At 42.5% G+C, this 16,376-nt stretch overlaps 1 protein-coding gene across 1 annotated transcript; it reads left to right on the top strand.

Annotated features, from left to right (window-relative positions):
- Nucleotides 1–2,324: 2,324 nt before the first annotated feature.
- LOC123115451 ((E)-beta-caryophyllene synthase-like) lies at nucleotides 2,325–14,492 on the top strand. The gene is made up of 7 exons (XM_044536609.1): nucleotides 2,325–2,505; nucleotides 2,814–3,072; nucleotides 11,894–12,266; nucleotides 12,457–12,675; nucleotides 12,770–12,905; nucleotides 13,343–13,588; nucleotides 14,187–14,492. The coding sequence occupies exons 1-7, from the start codon at nucleotides 2,368–2,370 to the stop codon at nucleotides 14,490–14,492; spliced, it is 1,677 nt and encodes a 558-aa protein (XP_044392544.1). The 5' UTR covers nucleotides 2,325–2,367.
- The last annotated feature ends 1,884 nt before the right edge of the window (nucleotides 14,493–16,376 follow it).

Raw genomic sequence — 16,376 nt, 5'->3', positions numbered from 1 at the left:
GTTCTTTGTGAGTATCACTTGCTTGTGGACAAACCACATAAAAATTTTAATTCGCAAGGGAATCTTAACCTTCCAAATGTGCAACGACCTTGAGAGTGGGCCAGAATTAATCAAATCCATATAGAGTGGTTTCACCGTAAACATCCCATTCTTAGTTAACTTTCATTGTGTCGAATTCGGCTGGTCCGAGAGTTGAACTTCTATCAATCTCCGAACTAAGTGCATCCAGGCGGTCCATCTCTCACCAACTAACGCACGTCTAAACTGGATGTTCAAGGGAATGGTTTGAAGGACTATGCCTATGTAATCCTCCTTATGTTGCACAATATTATAAAGGGTAGGATATTGAACGGCCAAGGGCGTCTCTCCTAACCACATATTTTCCCAAAATATTGTTGACATCCCATTGCCAACCAAGAATTTGACTCTACAAAAGAACAAGTCCTTCGTTCGCATAAGTCCCTTCCAGAATGGTGAGTCAGTCGGTCTCATGGTAACCTGGGCTAATGTTTTCGAGTGCAAATACTTATTGTGCAGGATTTGAGACCACATACCCTCCGGCTCTGTCTCTAACATGTATAACCATTTGCTCATAAGATATTTATTCTTAATTTCTAAGTTCTTAATACCAAGACCCCCTTGGTCTTTAGGTCGGCAGAGGATATCCCATCGCGCGAGACGGTATTTCCTCTTGGCTTCATCAGACTGCCAAAAGAAACGAGAACACCTAAAAATGATGCATGAGCTCTTCCACCGACAACGACAGAGTTCATCACACCTCCATGCCCATACGGCCACATGAGACCAGACAGATCAGCGGCGACGCGGCAGAAGACATGGAAACCCTAAACGGCTGGGATCTTTTCTTTCTTTCTCAGAAAAATGGATAGCTATTTTACAATCACGTAAAATAGTATCACTGTTACGATGGCTCATACATCATAGTTGGTTGCAGCGCTTCAGCGCACTAATGAAGCTTGTAGCCGGTGTTAACAAGGTTAAGTGAATTCTGCTAAAACCAACTCAACAAGGGGCTGGAACCTGTGCCCTACTTAACTAGCTAGGCCAGATAAAATCTTATCAAATGCTTAAACAATATTTTACACAACTAATTATATAAATACTTGCACGTTACATAATATACACGTCACTCTTAGAAATCTATAGAATTAATTAAGAGAAAAGGCGGAAAACTAATTAATATACTAAAAAAATAAACCCATGATCCCGCCTCATATAAAAAATGGTCCAAATGATAAGTGTCATACTGTGGCACAAAGCAGTCCGAAGTTATTTACAACTAAAGTTGTCATCCAGAAAGAAAAACAAACAAACAAAAACTAAAACTTAGCATCCGAAAAGGAAGTTGCCATTCTTGACAAATAAGTTGCTATTCTCTCGTCACTAAATTTGCCATTAAAAACCATTGGAGTTGCCATGTGTTCATGCCACACTTGTGGGACTTATCATGATAAAAAAATATTGAATTTACCATGATTACGTGTAGTGCATGAAATGTGTTCTGGGCTGTGGGCCAACAGTTGGTTCTCCAATTAAAGCATTCTTGCGATATGCATTGGTGCGCATGGGCAAGACACAGACTAAATGACAAAAGGCACACAAAAGGCACACAGATTTTTGGAACATGGTTCCACGCTTACCAATTTTTAAAAGTGAAATCCAAGAATGATATAAAAAACAGACAGTTCTGAATTATTTGTATGCTGAAGTAATTTGGAGATCCGTTTTTTTTCTGTAAAGAATATCACGGGTGTTATTTCTTCGCGAAACTTAACATGTGAATAGAACAATCGATCAAGTTTGGTAACCTTAAATTTTGTACTTGTTGAATTGTTTTGATATATTTTATTTCACTATGTATGGTGGATGTGTGGAACAATATTCACCATTGTATTTCGAGATCCTAACATTTAAATAATTTAGATGACGTGACCTAACATGGTGTCTCTCTGAGTGCCTCCAGTTACTAGATATACAAAATATACTATGGAGAATATTTTTGGGTGGCCCGCCGAAAGGGAACAACGTACTATATGAAAGAGGTGCATATGTTAGAATTTTCAAACCTCTAAATAACATCTGCCGTCCGATCGAAAGGACTTCTAGAAGAAAAAATCTTAATAAATGAACACATTATTTGTGGCACAATAATGAAAGTGACAGTTACAATATACGTGAATTTTGTATTCAGTGTTCCTGTGTGCCTCCAGTATTATACGCGTATAGCATTTAGGGGCCTCTCCTGTTCTAATTCTTATATAAAGCCAACCAGTTCACAAGGCATGCATCACTACCGTTAGCATTATCAGAGAGCAGTGATCAGCTGAGCTCGATTGTTCTCCAGGAATGGCATCGTCCATGGAGACTCGCCGTCGCTCACACCCGCTACCTGTGATGAACGACAACCAGCGCAGCCACCACTTGCACCACCCCAACGTCTGGGGGGACTTCTTCCTTGATTTTAGGCCATTCACTCCGACGCAGGTGAACTAAATTTAATTAGCACACACACCAGTGTTTTACATTCTTGTTGGAGGCTGGCATCAAATGAACCAGTCCAGTCCTACTTCCGTTGCCCAACTCTTAGTAGATGTCATTTTGCAATATGTATAAGTTAAACAAACAAAGGTTTAATGGGCAATATAACACACATCATGAAGTATGTTTTTGTTGAAACTTATTATCATGCAAAATGGACTGTCCAAGCTTAACCTCGGACACGTGCAGGTGTAATATCTAAGACAACACGTAGCTGAACACCAAGTAAGTACTAATGTTACATGCTCTTGCAGTGTCTTTCCATGAAAAACAAGGCTGAAGTAATGAAAGAAGAGCTGAGGACGATGATAGTAGATTCGGGTTCTGTTGATCTTCCTCAGAAGCTTGAGCTTGTCGATACTTTACAGCAGCTTGGTTTGGACTACCACTATGGGAAGGAGATCAATGATTTGCTGTGTGGGATTCGTGATGCCGGCGATGAAGCCCGCGATCTTCACACGGTGGCCCTTCGGTTCTATTTACTCAGGAAACAGGGATTCAATGCTTCACCAGGTATAAGTATAACAAACATAATTAGAGTCTCAAAGATGTAGGTGTTGGGTTACGTAGCAGAAATTCAAAATTTTCCTACGTGTCACCAAGATCTATCTATGAAGAGACCAGCAACGAGGGGAAGGAGAGTGCATCTACATACCCTTGTAGATCGCTAAGCGGAAGCGTTCAAGTGAACGGGGTTGATGGAGTCGTACTCGTCGTGATTCAAATCGCCGATGATCCTAGTGCCGAACGGACGGCACCTCCGCGTTCAACACACGTACAGCCCGGTGACGTCTCCCACGCCTTGATCCAGCAAGGAGAGAGGGAGAGGTTGAGGAAGACTCCATCCAGCAGCAGCACAATGGCATGGTGGTGATGGAGGAGCATGGCAATCCCGCAGGGCTTCGCCAAGCACCACGGGAGAGGAGAAGAACTTGGGAGAGAGGAAGGGGCTGCACCAAAGGCAAAAGGTGTGTCTCAAGAGGCCCTCCTACCCTCACTATATATAGGGAGCCCAAGGGGGGGAGGGTGCGCCAGCCCTAGGAGATCCAATCTCCTAGGGGGCGGCGGCCAGGGGAGGTTTCCCTCCCCCCCAAGGCACCTAGGAGGTGCCTTCCCTCCTTGGGACTCTTCCTTAGGGTTCCCCCTTCACCCTAGGCGCATGGGCCATAAGGGAAGTGGCGCCCCAGCCCACTTTGGGCTGGATCCCTTCCCACTTCAGCCCATGGGACCTTCCGGAATAGGTGGCCCCACCCGGTGGGCCCCCGGGACCCTTCCGGTTGTCCCGGTACAATACCGATGACCCCGAAACTTGTCCCGATGGCCGAAATAGGACTTCCTATATATAAATCTTTACCTCCGGACCATTCCGGAACTCCTCGTGACGTCCGGGATCTCATCTGAGACTCCGAACAACATTCGGTAACCACATACAAGCTTCCTTTATAACCCTAGCGTCATCGAACCTTAAGTGTGTAGACCCTACGGGTTCGGGAGACATGCAGACATGACCGAGATGACTCTCCGGTCAATAACCAACAGCGGGATCTGGATACCCATGTTGGCTCCCACATGTTCCACGATGATCTCATCGGATGAACCACGATGTCAAGGACTCAATCGATCCCGTATACAATTCCCTTTGTCTAGCTGTACGATACTTGCTCGAGATTCGATCGTCGGTATCCCGATACCTTGTTCAATCTCGTTACCGGCAAGTCTCTTTACTCATTCCGTAACACATCATCCCGTGATCAACCCCTTGGTCACATTGTGCACATTATGATGATGTCCTACCGAGTGGGCCCAGAGATACCTCTCCGTTTACACGAAGTGACAAATCCCAGTCTCGATTCGTGCCAACCCAACAAACACTTTCGGAGATACCTGTAATGTACCTTTATAGCCACCCAGTTACGTTGTGATGTTTGGCACACCCAAAGCACTCCTACGGTATCCGGGAGTTGCACAATCTCATGGTCTAAGGAAATGATACTTGACATTAGAAAAGCTTTAGCATACGAACTACATGATCTTTGTGCTAGGCTTAGGATTGGGTCTTGTCCATCACATCATTCTCCTAATGATGTGATCCCGTTATCAATGACATCCAATGTCCATGGTCAGGAAACCGTAACCATCTATTGATCAACGAGCTAGTCAACTAGAGGCTTACTAGGGACATGGTGTTGTCTATGTATCCACACATGTATCTGAGTTTCCTATCAATACAATTATAGCATGGATAATAAACGATTATCATGAACAAGGAAATATAATAATAATCAATTTATTATTGCCTCTAGGGCATATTTCCAACAGTCTCCCACTTGCACTAGAGTCAATAATCCAGTTCACATCGCCATGTTATTAACACTCACAGGTCACATCCCCATGTGACTAACACCCAAAGAGTTTACTAGAGTCAATAATCTAGTTCACATTACCATGTGATTAACACTCGATGAGTTCTGGGTTTGATCATGTTGTGCTTGTGAGAGATGTTATAGTCAACGGGTCTGAATCTTTCAGATTCGTATGTACTTCGCAAATCTCTATGTCATCTTGTAGATGCAACCACTACGCCATATTTGGAGCTATTCCAAATAACTGTTCTACTATACGAATCCAGTTTACTACTCAGAATAATCTGGATTAGTGTCAAAGTTTGCATCGGCGTAACCCTTTACGACGAACTCTTTTACCACCTCCATAATCGAGAAAATTCCTTAGTCCACTAGTTACTAAGGATAACTTTGACCGCTGTCCTGTGATCCATTCTTGGATCACTCTTGTACCCCTTGACTGACTCATGGTAAGGCACATTTCAGGTGCGGTACACAACATAGCATACTGTAGAGCCTATGTCTTAAGCATAGGGGACGACCTTCATCCTTTCTCTCTATTCTGCCGTTGTCGAGCTTTAAGTCTTAACTTCATACCTTACCACTCAGGCAAGAACTCCTTCTTTGACTGATCCATCTTGAACATCTTCAAGATCATGTCAAGGTATGTGCTCATTTGAAAGTACTATTAAGCGTTTTGATCTATCCTCATAGATCTTGATGCTCAATGTTCAAGTAGCTTAATCCAGGCTTTCCATTGAAAAACACTTTTCAAATAACCCTATATGCTTTCCAGAAATCCTACGTCATTTCCGATCAATAATATGTTAACAACATATACTCATCGGAAATTCTATAGTGCTCCCACTCACTTCTTTGGAAATACAAGTTTCTCATAAACTTTGTATACACCCAAAATCTTTGATCATCTCATCAAAGCATACATTCCAACTCCGAGATGCTTAACTCCAGTCCTCAGAAGGATTGCTGGAGATTTGCATACTTATTAGCATCTTTCAGGATTGACAAAACCTTCCGGTTGTATCACATACAACCTTTCCTCAAGAAAATCGTCGAGGAAACAATGTTTTGGCATCCTATCTGCAAGATTTCATAAATAATGCAGTAATCGCTAATATAATTTCAACAGACTCTTAGCATCACTACGAGTGAGAAAGTCTCATCGTAGTCAACTCCTTGAACTTGTCGGAAAACATCTTAACGACAAGTCGAGCTTTCTTAATGGTGATACTTACCATCATTGTCCGTCTTCCTTTTAAAATCCATATGTACCTAACAGCCTTATGACCATCAAGTAGTTCTTCCAAAGTCTACACTTTGTTTTCATACATGGATCCTATCTCGGATTTCATGGCCTCGAGCCATTTATCGGAATCCGGGCCCACCATCGCTTCTCCATAGCTCGTAGGTTCATTGTTGTCTAGCAACATGACTTCCAAGACAGGATTACGTACCACTCTGAAGTAGTATGCATCCTTCTCATCCCACGAGGTTTGGTAGTGACTTGATCTGAAGTTTCATGATCACTATCATAAGCTTCCACTTCAATTGGTGTAGGTGCCACAGGAACAACTTCCTGTGCCCTGCTACACACTTGTTGAAGTGACGGTTCAATAACCTCATCAAGTCTCCACCATCCTCCCACTCAATTCTTTCGAGAGAAACTTTTCCTTGAGAAAGGACCCGATTCTAGAAACAATCACTTTTGCTTCCGGATCTGAATTAGGAGGTATACCCAACTGTTTTGGGTGTCCTATGAAGATGCATTTATCCGCTTTAGGTTCGAGCTTATCAGCCTGAAACTTTTTCACATAAGCGTCGCAGCCCCAAACTTTTAAGAAATGACATCTTAGGTTTCTCTAAACCATAGTTCATATGGTGTCATCTCATCGGAATTACGTGGTGCCCTATTTAAAGTGAATGTGGTTGTCTTTAATGCCTAACCCATAAACTATTGTGGTAATTCGATAAGAGACATCATGGTATGCATCATATCCAATAGGGTGCAGTTATGATGTTCGGACACACCATCACACTATGGTGTTCCAGGCTGTATTAGTTGTGAAACAATTTCCACAATGTCTTAATTCTGTGCCAAAACTCGTAATTCAGATATTCATCTCTATGATCATATCATAGATCTTTTATCCTCTTGTCACGACGATCTTTCAACTTCACCCTGAAATTACTTGAACCTTTCAATAATTCAGACTCGTGATTCATCAAGTAAATATACTCAACATCTACTCAAATCATCTGTGAAGTAAGAACATAACGATATCCACTACACGCCTCAGCACTCATTGGACTGCACACATCAAAATGTATTACTTCCAGCAAGTTGCTTTCTGGTTCCATTTTACTGAAACCGAGGCTTTCAGTCATCTTGCCCATGTGGTATGATTTGCATGTCTCAAGTGATTCAAAAACAACTGAGTCCAAACGATCCATTTGCATGGAGTTTCTTCATGCATATACACCAATAGACATGGTTCGCATGTCTCAAACTTTTCAAAAACGAGTGAGCCCAAAGATGCATCAACATGGAGCTTCTTCATGCGTTTTATACCAATATGACTCAAATTGCAGTGCCACATTTGTGTGGTACTATCATTACTATCTTTTGGCATGAACATGTGTATCACCATGATCGAGATTCAATAAACCATTCATTTCAGGTGTAAGACCATTGAAGGTATTATTCAAACAAACAGAGTAACCATTATTCTCCTTAAATGAATAACCGTATTGCGATAGACATAATCCAATCATGTCTATGCTCAACGCAAACACCAAATAACAATTATTTAGGTTTTAATACCAATCTCGATGGTAGAGGGAGCGTGCGATGCTTGATCATATCAACATTGGAAACACTTCCAACACATATCGTCATCTCACCTTTAGCTAGTCTCCATTTATTCCGTAGCTCTTTTATTTCGAGTTACTAACACTTAGCAACCGAACCGGTATCTAATACCCTGGTGCTACTAGGAGTACTAGTAAAGTACACATCAACACAATGTATATCCAATATACTTCTATCGACTTTGCCAGCCTTCTCATCTACCAAGTATCTAGGGTAATTCTGCTCCAGTGGCTGTTCCTCTTATTACAGAAGCACTTAGTCTCGGATTTGGGTTCAACCTTGGGTTTCTTCACTAGAGCAGCAGCTAAATTGCCGTTTCATGAAGTATCCCTTCGTGCCCTTGCCCTTCTTGAAACTAGTGGTTTCACCAACCATCAACAATTGATGCTCCTTCTTGATTTCTACTTTTGTGGTGTCAAACATCGCGAATATCTCAAGGATCATCATATATATCCCTAATATATTATAGTTCATCACGAAGCTCTAGCAGCTTGGTGGTAATGACTTCGGAGAAACATCACTATCTCATCTGGAAGATCAACTCCCACTTGATTCAAGCGATTGTTGTACTCAGACAATCTGAGCACAAGCTCAAAAATTGAGCTTTTCTCCCTTAATTTGCAGGCTAAGAAAATCGTCGGAGGTCTTATACCTCTTGACGTGGGCACGAGCCTGAAATCCCAATTTCAGTCCTTGGAACATCTCATATGTTCTGCGATGTTTCAAAAACGTTTTTAGTGCCTCAATTCCAAACCATTTAGCATTACGCACTGAACTATCATGTAGTCATCAAAACGTGTATGTTAGATGTTCGCAACATCCACAGACGACGTTCGAGGTTCAGCACACTGAGCGGTGCATTAAGGACATAAGCCTTCTATGAAGCAATGAGGACAAACCTCAGTTTACGGACCTAGTCCGCATAATTGCTACTATCAACTTTCAACTAAATTTTCTCTAGGAACATATCTAAACAGTAGAACTAAAGCGCGAGCTACGACATAATTTGCAAAAGGTCTTTTTGACTATGTTCAGGATAATTAAGTTCATCTTATGAACTCCCACTCAGATAGACATCCCTCTGGTCATCTAAGTGATCACATGATCCGAGTCAACTAGGCCGTGTCCGATCATCACGTGAGACGGACTGGTCATCATCGGTGAACATCTTCGTGTTGATCGTATCTACTATACGACTCATGCTCGACCTTTCGGTCTCCGTGTTCCGAGGCCATGTCTGTACATGCTAGGCTCGTCAAGTTAACCCTAAGTGTATTGCATGTGTAAATCTGTTTTACACCCGTTGTATGTGAACGTAAGAATCCATCACACCCGATCATCACGTGGTGCTTAGAAGCGACGAACTGTAGCAACGGTGCACAGTTAGGGGTGAACACTTCTTGAAATTGTTGTAAGGGATCATCTTTATTTACTACCGTCGTTCTAAGTAAACAAGATGCATAAACATGATAAACATCACATGCAATCAAATAGTGACATGATATGGCCAATATCATTTTGCTCCTTTTGATCTCCATCTTCGGGGCTCCATGATCATCATCGTCACCGGCATGACACCATGATCTCCATCATCATGATCTCCATCATCGTGTCTTCACGAAGTTGTCTCGCCAACTATTACTTCTACTTCTATGGCTACCGTTAGCAATAAAGTAAAGTAATTACATGACGTTTAAGTTGACATGCAAGTCATAAATAAATAAAGACAACTCCTATGGCTCCTGCCGGTTGTCATACTCATCGACATGCAAGTCGTGATTCCTATTACAAGAACATGATCAATCTCATACATCACATATATCATTCATCACATCCTTTTGGCCATATCACATCACATAGCATACCCTGCGAAAATAAGTTAGACGTCCTCTAATTGTTGTTTGCATGTTTTACGTGGCTGCTATGGGTTTCTAGCAAGAACGTTTCTTACCTACGCAAAGACCACAACGTGATATGCCAATTGCTATTTACCCTTCATAAGGACCCTTTTCATCGAATCCGATCCGACTAAAGTAGGAGAGACAGACACCCGCTAGCCACCTTATGCATCTAGTGCATGTCAGTCGGTGGAACAAGTCTCACGTAAGAGTACGTGTAAGGTCGGTCCGGGCCGCTTCATCCCACGATGCCGCCGAATCAAGATAAGACTAGTAACGGCAAGCATATTGAACAAAATCAACGCCCACAACTACTTTGTGTTCTACTTGTGCATAGAATCTACGCATAGACCTAGCTCATGATGCCACTGTTGGGTTACGTAGCAGAAATTCAAAATTTTCCTACGTGTCACCAAGATCTATCTATGGAGAGACCAGCAACGAGGGGAAGGAGAGTGCATCTACATACCCTTGTAGATCGCTAAGCGGAAGCGTTCAAGTGAACGGGGTTGATGGAGTCGTACTCGTCGTGATTCAAATCACCAATGATCCTAGTGCCGAACGGACGGCACCTCCGCGTTCAACACACGTACAGCCCGGTGACGTCTCCCACGCCTTGATCCAGCAAGGAGAGAGGGAGAGGTTGAGGAAGACTCCATCCAGCAGCAGCACAACGGCATGGTGGTGATGGAGGAGCGTGGCAATCCTGCAGGGCTTCGCCAAGCACCACGGGAGAGGAGAAGAACTTGGGAGAGAGGGAGGGGCTGCACCAAAGGCAAAAGGTGTGTCTCAAGAGGCCCTCCTACCCTCACTATATATAGGGAGTCCAAGGGGGGGTGCGCCAGCCCTCGGAGATCCAATCTCCTAGGGGGGGGGGGGGGGCGGCCAGGGGAGGTTTCCCTCCCCCCCAAGGCACCTAGGAGGTGCCTTCCCTCCTTGGGACTCTTCCTTAGGGTTCCCCCTTCACCCTAGGCGCATGGGCCATAAGGGAAGTGGCGCCCCAGCCCACTTTGGGCTGGATCCCTTCCCACTTCAGCCCATGCGACCCTCCGGGATAGGTTGCCCCACCCGGTGGGCCCCCGGGACCCTTCCGGTGGTCCCGGTACAATACCGATGACCCCGAAACTTGTCCCGATGGCCGAAATAGGACTTCCTATATATAAATCTTTACCTCCGGACCATTCCGGAACTCCTCGTGATGCCGGGATCTCATCCGGGACTCCGAACAACATTCGGTAACCACATACAAGCTTCCTTTATAACCCTAGCGTCATCGAACCTTAAGTGTGTAGACCCTACGGGTTCGGGAGACATGCAGACATGACCGAGATGACTCTCCGGTCAATAACCAACAGCGGGATCTGGATACCCATGTTGGCTCCCACATGTTCCACGATGATCTCATCGGATGAACCACGATGTCAAGGACTCAATCGATCCCGTATACAATTCCCTTTGTCTAGCGGTACGATACTTGCCCGAGATTCGATCGTCGGTATCCCGATACCTTGTTCAATCTCGTTACCGGCAAGTCTCTTTACTCGTTCCGTAACACATCATCCCGTGATCAACCCCTTGGTCACATTGTGCACATTATGATGATGTCCTACCGAGTGGGCCCAGAGATACCTCTCCGTTTACACGGAGTGACAAATCCCAGTCTCGATTCGTGCCAACCCAACAGACACTTTCGGAGATACCTGTAATGTACCTTTATAGCCACCCAGTTACGTTGTGACGTTTGGCACACCCAAAGCACTCCTACGGTATCCGGGAGTTGCACAATCTCATGGTCTAAGAAAATGATACTTGACATTAGAAAAGCTTTAGCATACGAACTACATGATCTTTGTGCTAGGCTTAGGATTGGGTCTTGTCCATCACATCATTCTCCTAATGATGTGATCCCGTTATCAATGACATCCAATGTCCATGATCAGGAAACCGTAACCATCTATTGATCAACGAGCTAGTCAACTAGAGGCTTACTAGGGACATGGTGTTGTCTATGTATCCACACATGTATCTTAGTTTCCTATCAATACAATTATAGCATGGATAATAAACGATTATCATGAACAAGGAAATATAATAATAATCAATTTATTATTTCCTCTAGGGCATATTTCCAACAGTAGGAAGGTAATATTTTCTAGAAACATTTGTCCTAATAGAACCATGTACTATACATGACAACACCGCAGATGTATTCCTCAAGTTCATAGATGCCGAAGGAAAGATTATCTGCAATGACACAAAAAGCCTCTTGGCACTGTACAACGCTGCCCATGTTCGAACCCATGGTGAAGAAACACTCAGCAGCGCGATCGCTTACACAAAAGACCATCTCCAGCATGCCATGGAGCAAGAAACAATTCCACCATCAATATTGCTCGATCAGGTGCGGCGCACGCTGGAAACGCCTCTATTCAGGAGGCCTCGAAGAGTTGAAGCTCGGCACTTCATCTCTGTTTATGAAAGAATGAGTACAAGGAATGAGACCATTTGGGAGCTTGCACAGCTGGATTTCAGTATACTGCAAGCTCTCTACTGTGAGGAGCTGAGGGCTCTTACTCTGTAAGTGGCTGTATATGATGAAATATGCTTGTATATTGGCAACATTTCAGCTTCTAACCCTAGGTGCAATTTATGTTTCGCCACTAAACTCTAAGTCCAGACACAATGCTATGCCCCTTAACTCTTGAAATGGTTTTCATTTCATCCGTCCGTCGTACCATTACAATCTGAGGTCATGGTTTGTTTGCAGGTGGTGGAAAGAACTGCAACTTCAAGACCATTTGAGCTTTGCACGAGACAGGATGGTGGAGATGCACTTTTGGATGCTAGGAGTTTTATTTGAGCCACAATATTCATATGGACGAATCGTGCTCACAAAGTTCTTTACATTTATATCAATATTCGATGACATATACGACAGCTACAGCACCTTAGAAGAAAGCACCCTCCTCACCATGGCAATGAAAAAGTCTCTATATATCTATGTGGGCTATGATGTTTTAACAACCAATTTTAATGTGTTAATTGATGCTAATTCTAGAACAACTATCTATTCTTTTTAGGTGGGATGAACAAGCCGCTGAACAGCTCCCAGGTTACATGAAGTTCCTATACAGCAAAGTACTCGCTACCATGAAGGCCATTGAAAAAGATTTGGATAGCCAAGGAAACAAGCATGCAGACTATGTAAAAAAGCTAGTAAGTTGATGTCTCATGAACATGTTCAATTCAAGAAAAATAAATCGATAAATACTCGCATAGGATCATTATGTAAGGGATGTAACTAGAACTATGGTGCAAAGCACCTGATTCGCATGCAGGAATTGATGCAGAGCCACTTGATGCGTGCACAAGTAGATAAACATGATGAAACCATCAAGACTCTTCATAAATTTGAAATTTAAAATATTTGAACTCATAAACAGTATATTCGATATGTGATTCATCTTAAATGTTGGCTTTGCTTCACGAGACCTGTAAATATTTTTTGTCTTAAAGTTAACCCCTATACCTATGAAGCTTTTGTATTCTTAATGTTGGCTCGTTAAAAAATCTGATATGTGGAAGAAATATGTGTATATATGCAGGAAATCAACTTCCCCATGAGAAATAAATATATCATTGTACTTGTGCAGCTAATCGATGCTACGAAATGCTACTACAACGAGGCGAAATGGCGTGAGGAAAGCGACACACCAGTCACTGTCGATGAGCACCTACGATTCTCGGTGCCTAGCTCTTGCTGCATGCATGTTGCATGCCTTGCCTTCGTTGTCATAGGAGTGAGCAGAGACACCATTGAGTGGGGCATGACCTATCCCAAAATCATACAAGCTTCTTGCATCATCGGTCGTGTTATCAATGATGTGGCTTCGCATGAGGTTACATACTTACAACTGAAATATATGTCATATTTTATTTTATTTGCAGTTTTCATTTCATTGATAAGTTTTTGATCCTTTTAATTTTGTAGCTCATCGCTATTATTTGGCACCGAGTATTATGCTAAAGTATAATAAATCTTAGTTGCGTGCATCATCGTCGATCTCCATGCCAATTAAAAGCCAATTAAGTAAACTGAAGTAATCCCTCCATTCTGAAATAGTATCTAAGACTCTAAACATGAATATGTATATGTTGTTATAAATTATAAACTTACTGAACTTTGAAATATTTTACATCGTAACTCTAATGATATTTCATATATAACGACGGTCCCAATCAGCGAAGTTTGGCAAAATATTTTCTAGAACGCCATCTAGTTTGGAACGAGGGTAATAGTTCGCTGGCCATGCAAACCGCTTGCCATAAAATATAGATTAACTAATAGAAAAGTTATCTAACTCGACTAGGATACCCCGGTCTCTGCCTCAATTGATAAAAAAGTTATTCAACTGATACATTGATGGTCGTAGCCATATTAATAGAAGGGTATGATTACTTTGTTAATATGACCCTCTATTTTCTCTCAAAAATCAGAGAGAACAAGAGCGGTGCTCTAGCGAGAGGAATGTGATGTCAACAGTGGAAGCGTGCATGGAGGAGAACAACTACACTACGAAGGAAGAGGCATACCGAAAGCTCAATGAGCTCATAGAGGAGTCATGGATAGACATCATTGAGGAGCACCTCAAGGAAGCTGTCGGGCGGCCGACAACACCGGTCCTAGAGGCCGTGTTGAATTCGACACGCATGTTGGACTTCTTGTACAAGGATAAAGATGCATACACTGATCCACGGGCTCTCAAAGTGGTAGTAGATTCTATATATGTAAATCATATATAGAGAAAATTATTAAATTTTTATGCTAATAATCAAGCTATGATACACATGTAACTCATTACTCATGTATCATATAAACTTTTGTATCTGCAAGAAAAACATGAGAAATTTCTTCCAATGTTCAAGCAGTATGATAATCAAGTGATTTGATCAATTGGGGTTTAGCAAGTAGTATCTAAACTAGACATGCATCACACCAGCCACTAATTTGCATCTGCATCTGGAGAAGCTGCTGTCGGCTAGCTAGCAACATATAGGAGTTACTCTCCTAGCCTTGTCGAGCCTGTCGATACCTGCCAAGTGAGGGATGGGCAGCTGAAACTGTGCATTGTACTAGGACCACTGTTTGTAGTGCCTTAGATTTGAACATTTCTTGATACTCAGTAGATTCTCGGTGCTTTAACTTTTATAGTGTCATGATGTACTCTTCGACACATATGTTATCAAATGTTTACCCCCAGACGTTAGCCGGCTGACCGAGGAAAAGAAAATGAGCCGCCTCCTCCACCGTTTGATGCATCTCTATTCATCACAACAAAAAGTGTTGTAGAGTGTCTGGCCATGCAACAAATCATTATGTGATGCAATAAATTATCATTGTTGAAACAAAAATGTTGAAAATGTGTCACAACACCTTCAACATGAAAAATCTATGTATGCAATATATGAAAACACTGGCAAAGACAAATAAATACATTTGTATTAAGAGAAAATCCTCGGGAAGCATAAATCCGGAATATTGGTGACATATATGCAACATTGTAGGGATACTCATGAGTAGACAACAAACACCATACACATTTGCAACATCAAGATTTCACTGACCTCTCATCTATTATATACTTAAGACAAAAGGCAAACAAACCGTCACATTTGTCCACACCGATTAAATTATCAGAACCATTAAGATTAGATATAAACGGCTCGGATTTAAAGATGTAATATTACATACAAATATTATGTCTGCCACGTACATGTTCTATATTATGGAAAAGTGCAACCACAATCGTGTTGGAGAAGGACACCTACAAGGCGTGCAATACCATCATCACGTGGATAAGTCATCTATTCCGATTTGATTTTTAATAGAACAAAAAGTAGAAATTACCAAGAACGATTAACATGGGCCAAGATGCATGGCACCTATATCGACCCAGTTGCCAAAAAATAAAATGCATGCGTGTGTTAGTATCTCATCCGATACAAGCACGGCAAAGCAATTGTATTCTGGCTGGCATTATCCCATTGATGTCACATCAATGTCAACCAAACTAAAAGCCATACTATAACTAGGAGTTCATTGCGGTGCTGTGCTGGTGGCCTTCATGCGATCCCTCTAGATCTCCTAATCATTTTTTAACACTCAAATTATCTGATGCCCCCCATTCAATCGTATACTAATCATGCACGCAAACGTGTACGATCAAGATCAGAGACTCACGGGAAGATATCACAACACAACTCTAAAAGTAAAATAAGTCATCCAAGCTTCATATTACAAGCCAGGGCCTCGAGGGCTCGAATACAAGTGCTCGAACATAAACGACTCAGCGGAAGAAACAATATCTGAGTACATACATAAGTTAAACAAGTTGCCATAAGATGGCTAGCACAAACTGGGATACAGATCAAAAGAGGCCCAGGCCTCCTGCCTGGGATCCTCCTAAACTACTCCTGGTTGTCGGCGGCCTGAACGTAGTAGTAGGCACCCTCGGTGTAGGGGGGTCGTCATCACCAGTGGAGTCTGACTCCTGGGCTCCAACATCTGGTTGCGACATCCGAGAAGAAGAGGAAAATGGGGAAAAGAGGGAGCAAAGCAACCGTGAGTACTCATCCAAAGTACTCGCAAGCAAGGATCTACACTACATATGCATGTGTATCTGTGTA

This window comes from Triticum aestivum, chromosome 5B, assembly GCF_018294505.1.
Source record: "Triticum aestivum cultivar Chinese Spring chromosome 5B, IWGSC CS RefSeq v2.1, whole genome shotgun sequence".
NCBI lineage: Eukaryota > Viridiplantae > Streptophyta > Magnoliopsida > Poales > Poaceae > Triticum > Triticum aestivum.
This window is presented reverse-complemented; position numbering and strand designations above follow the sequence as displayed.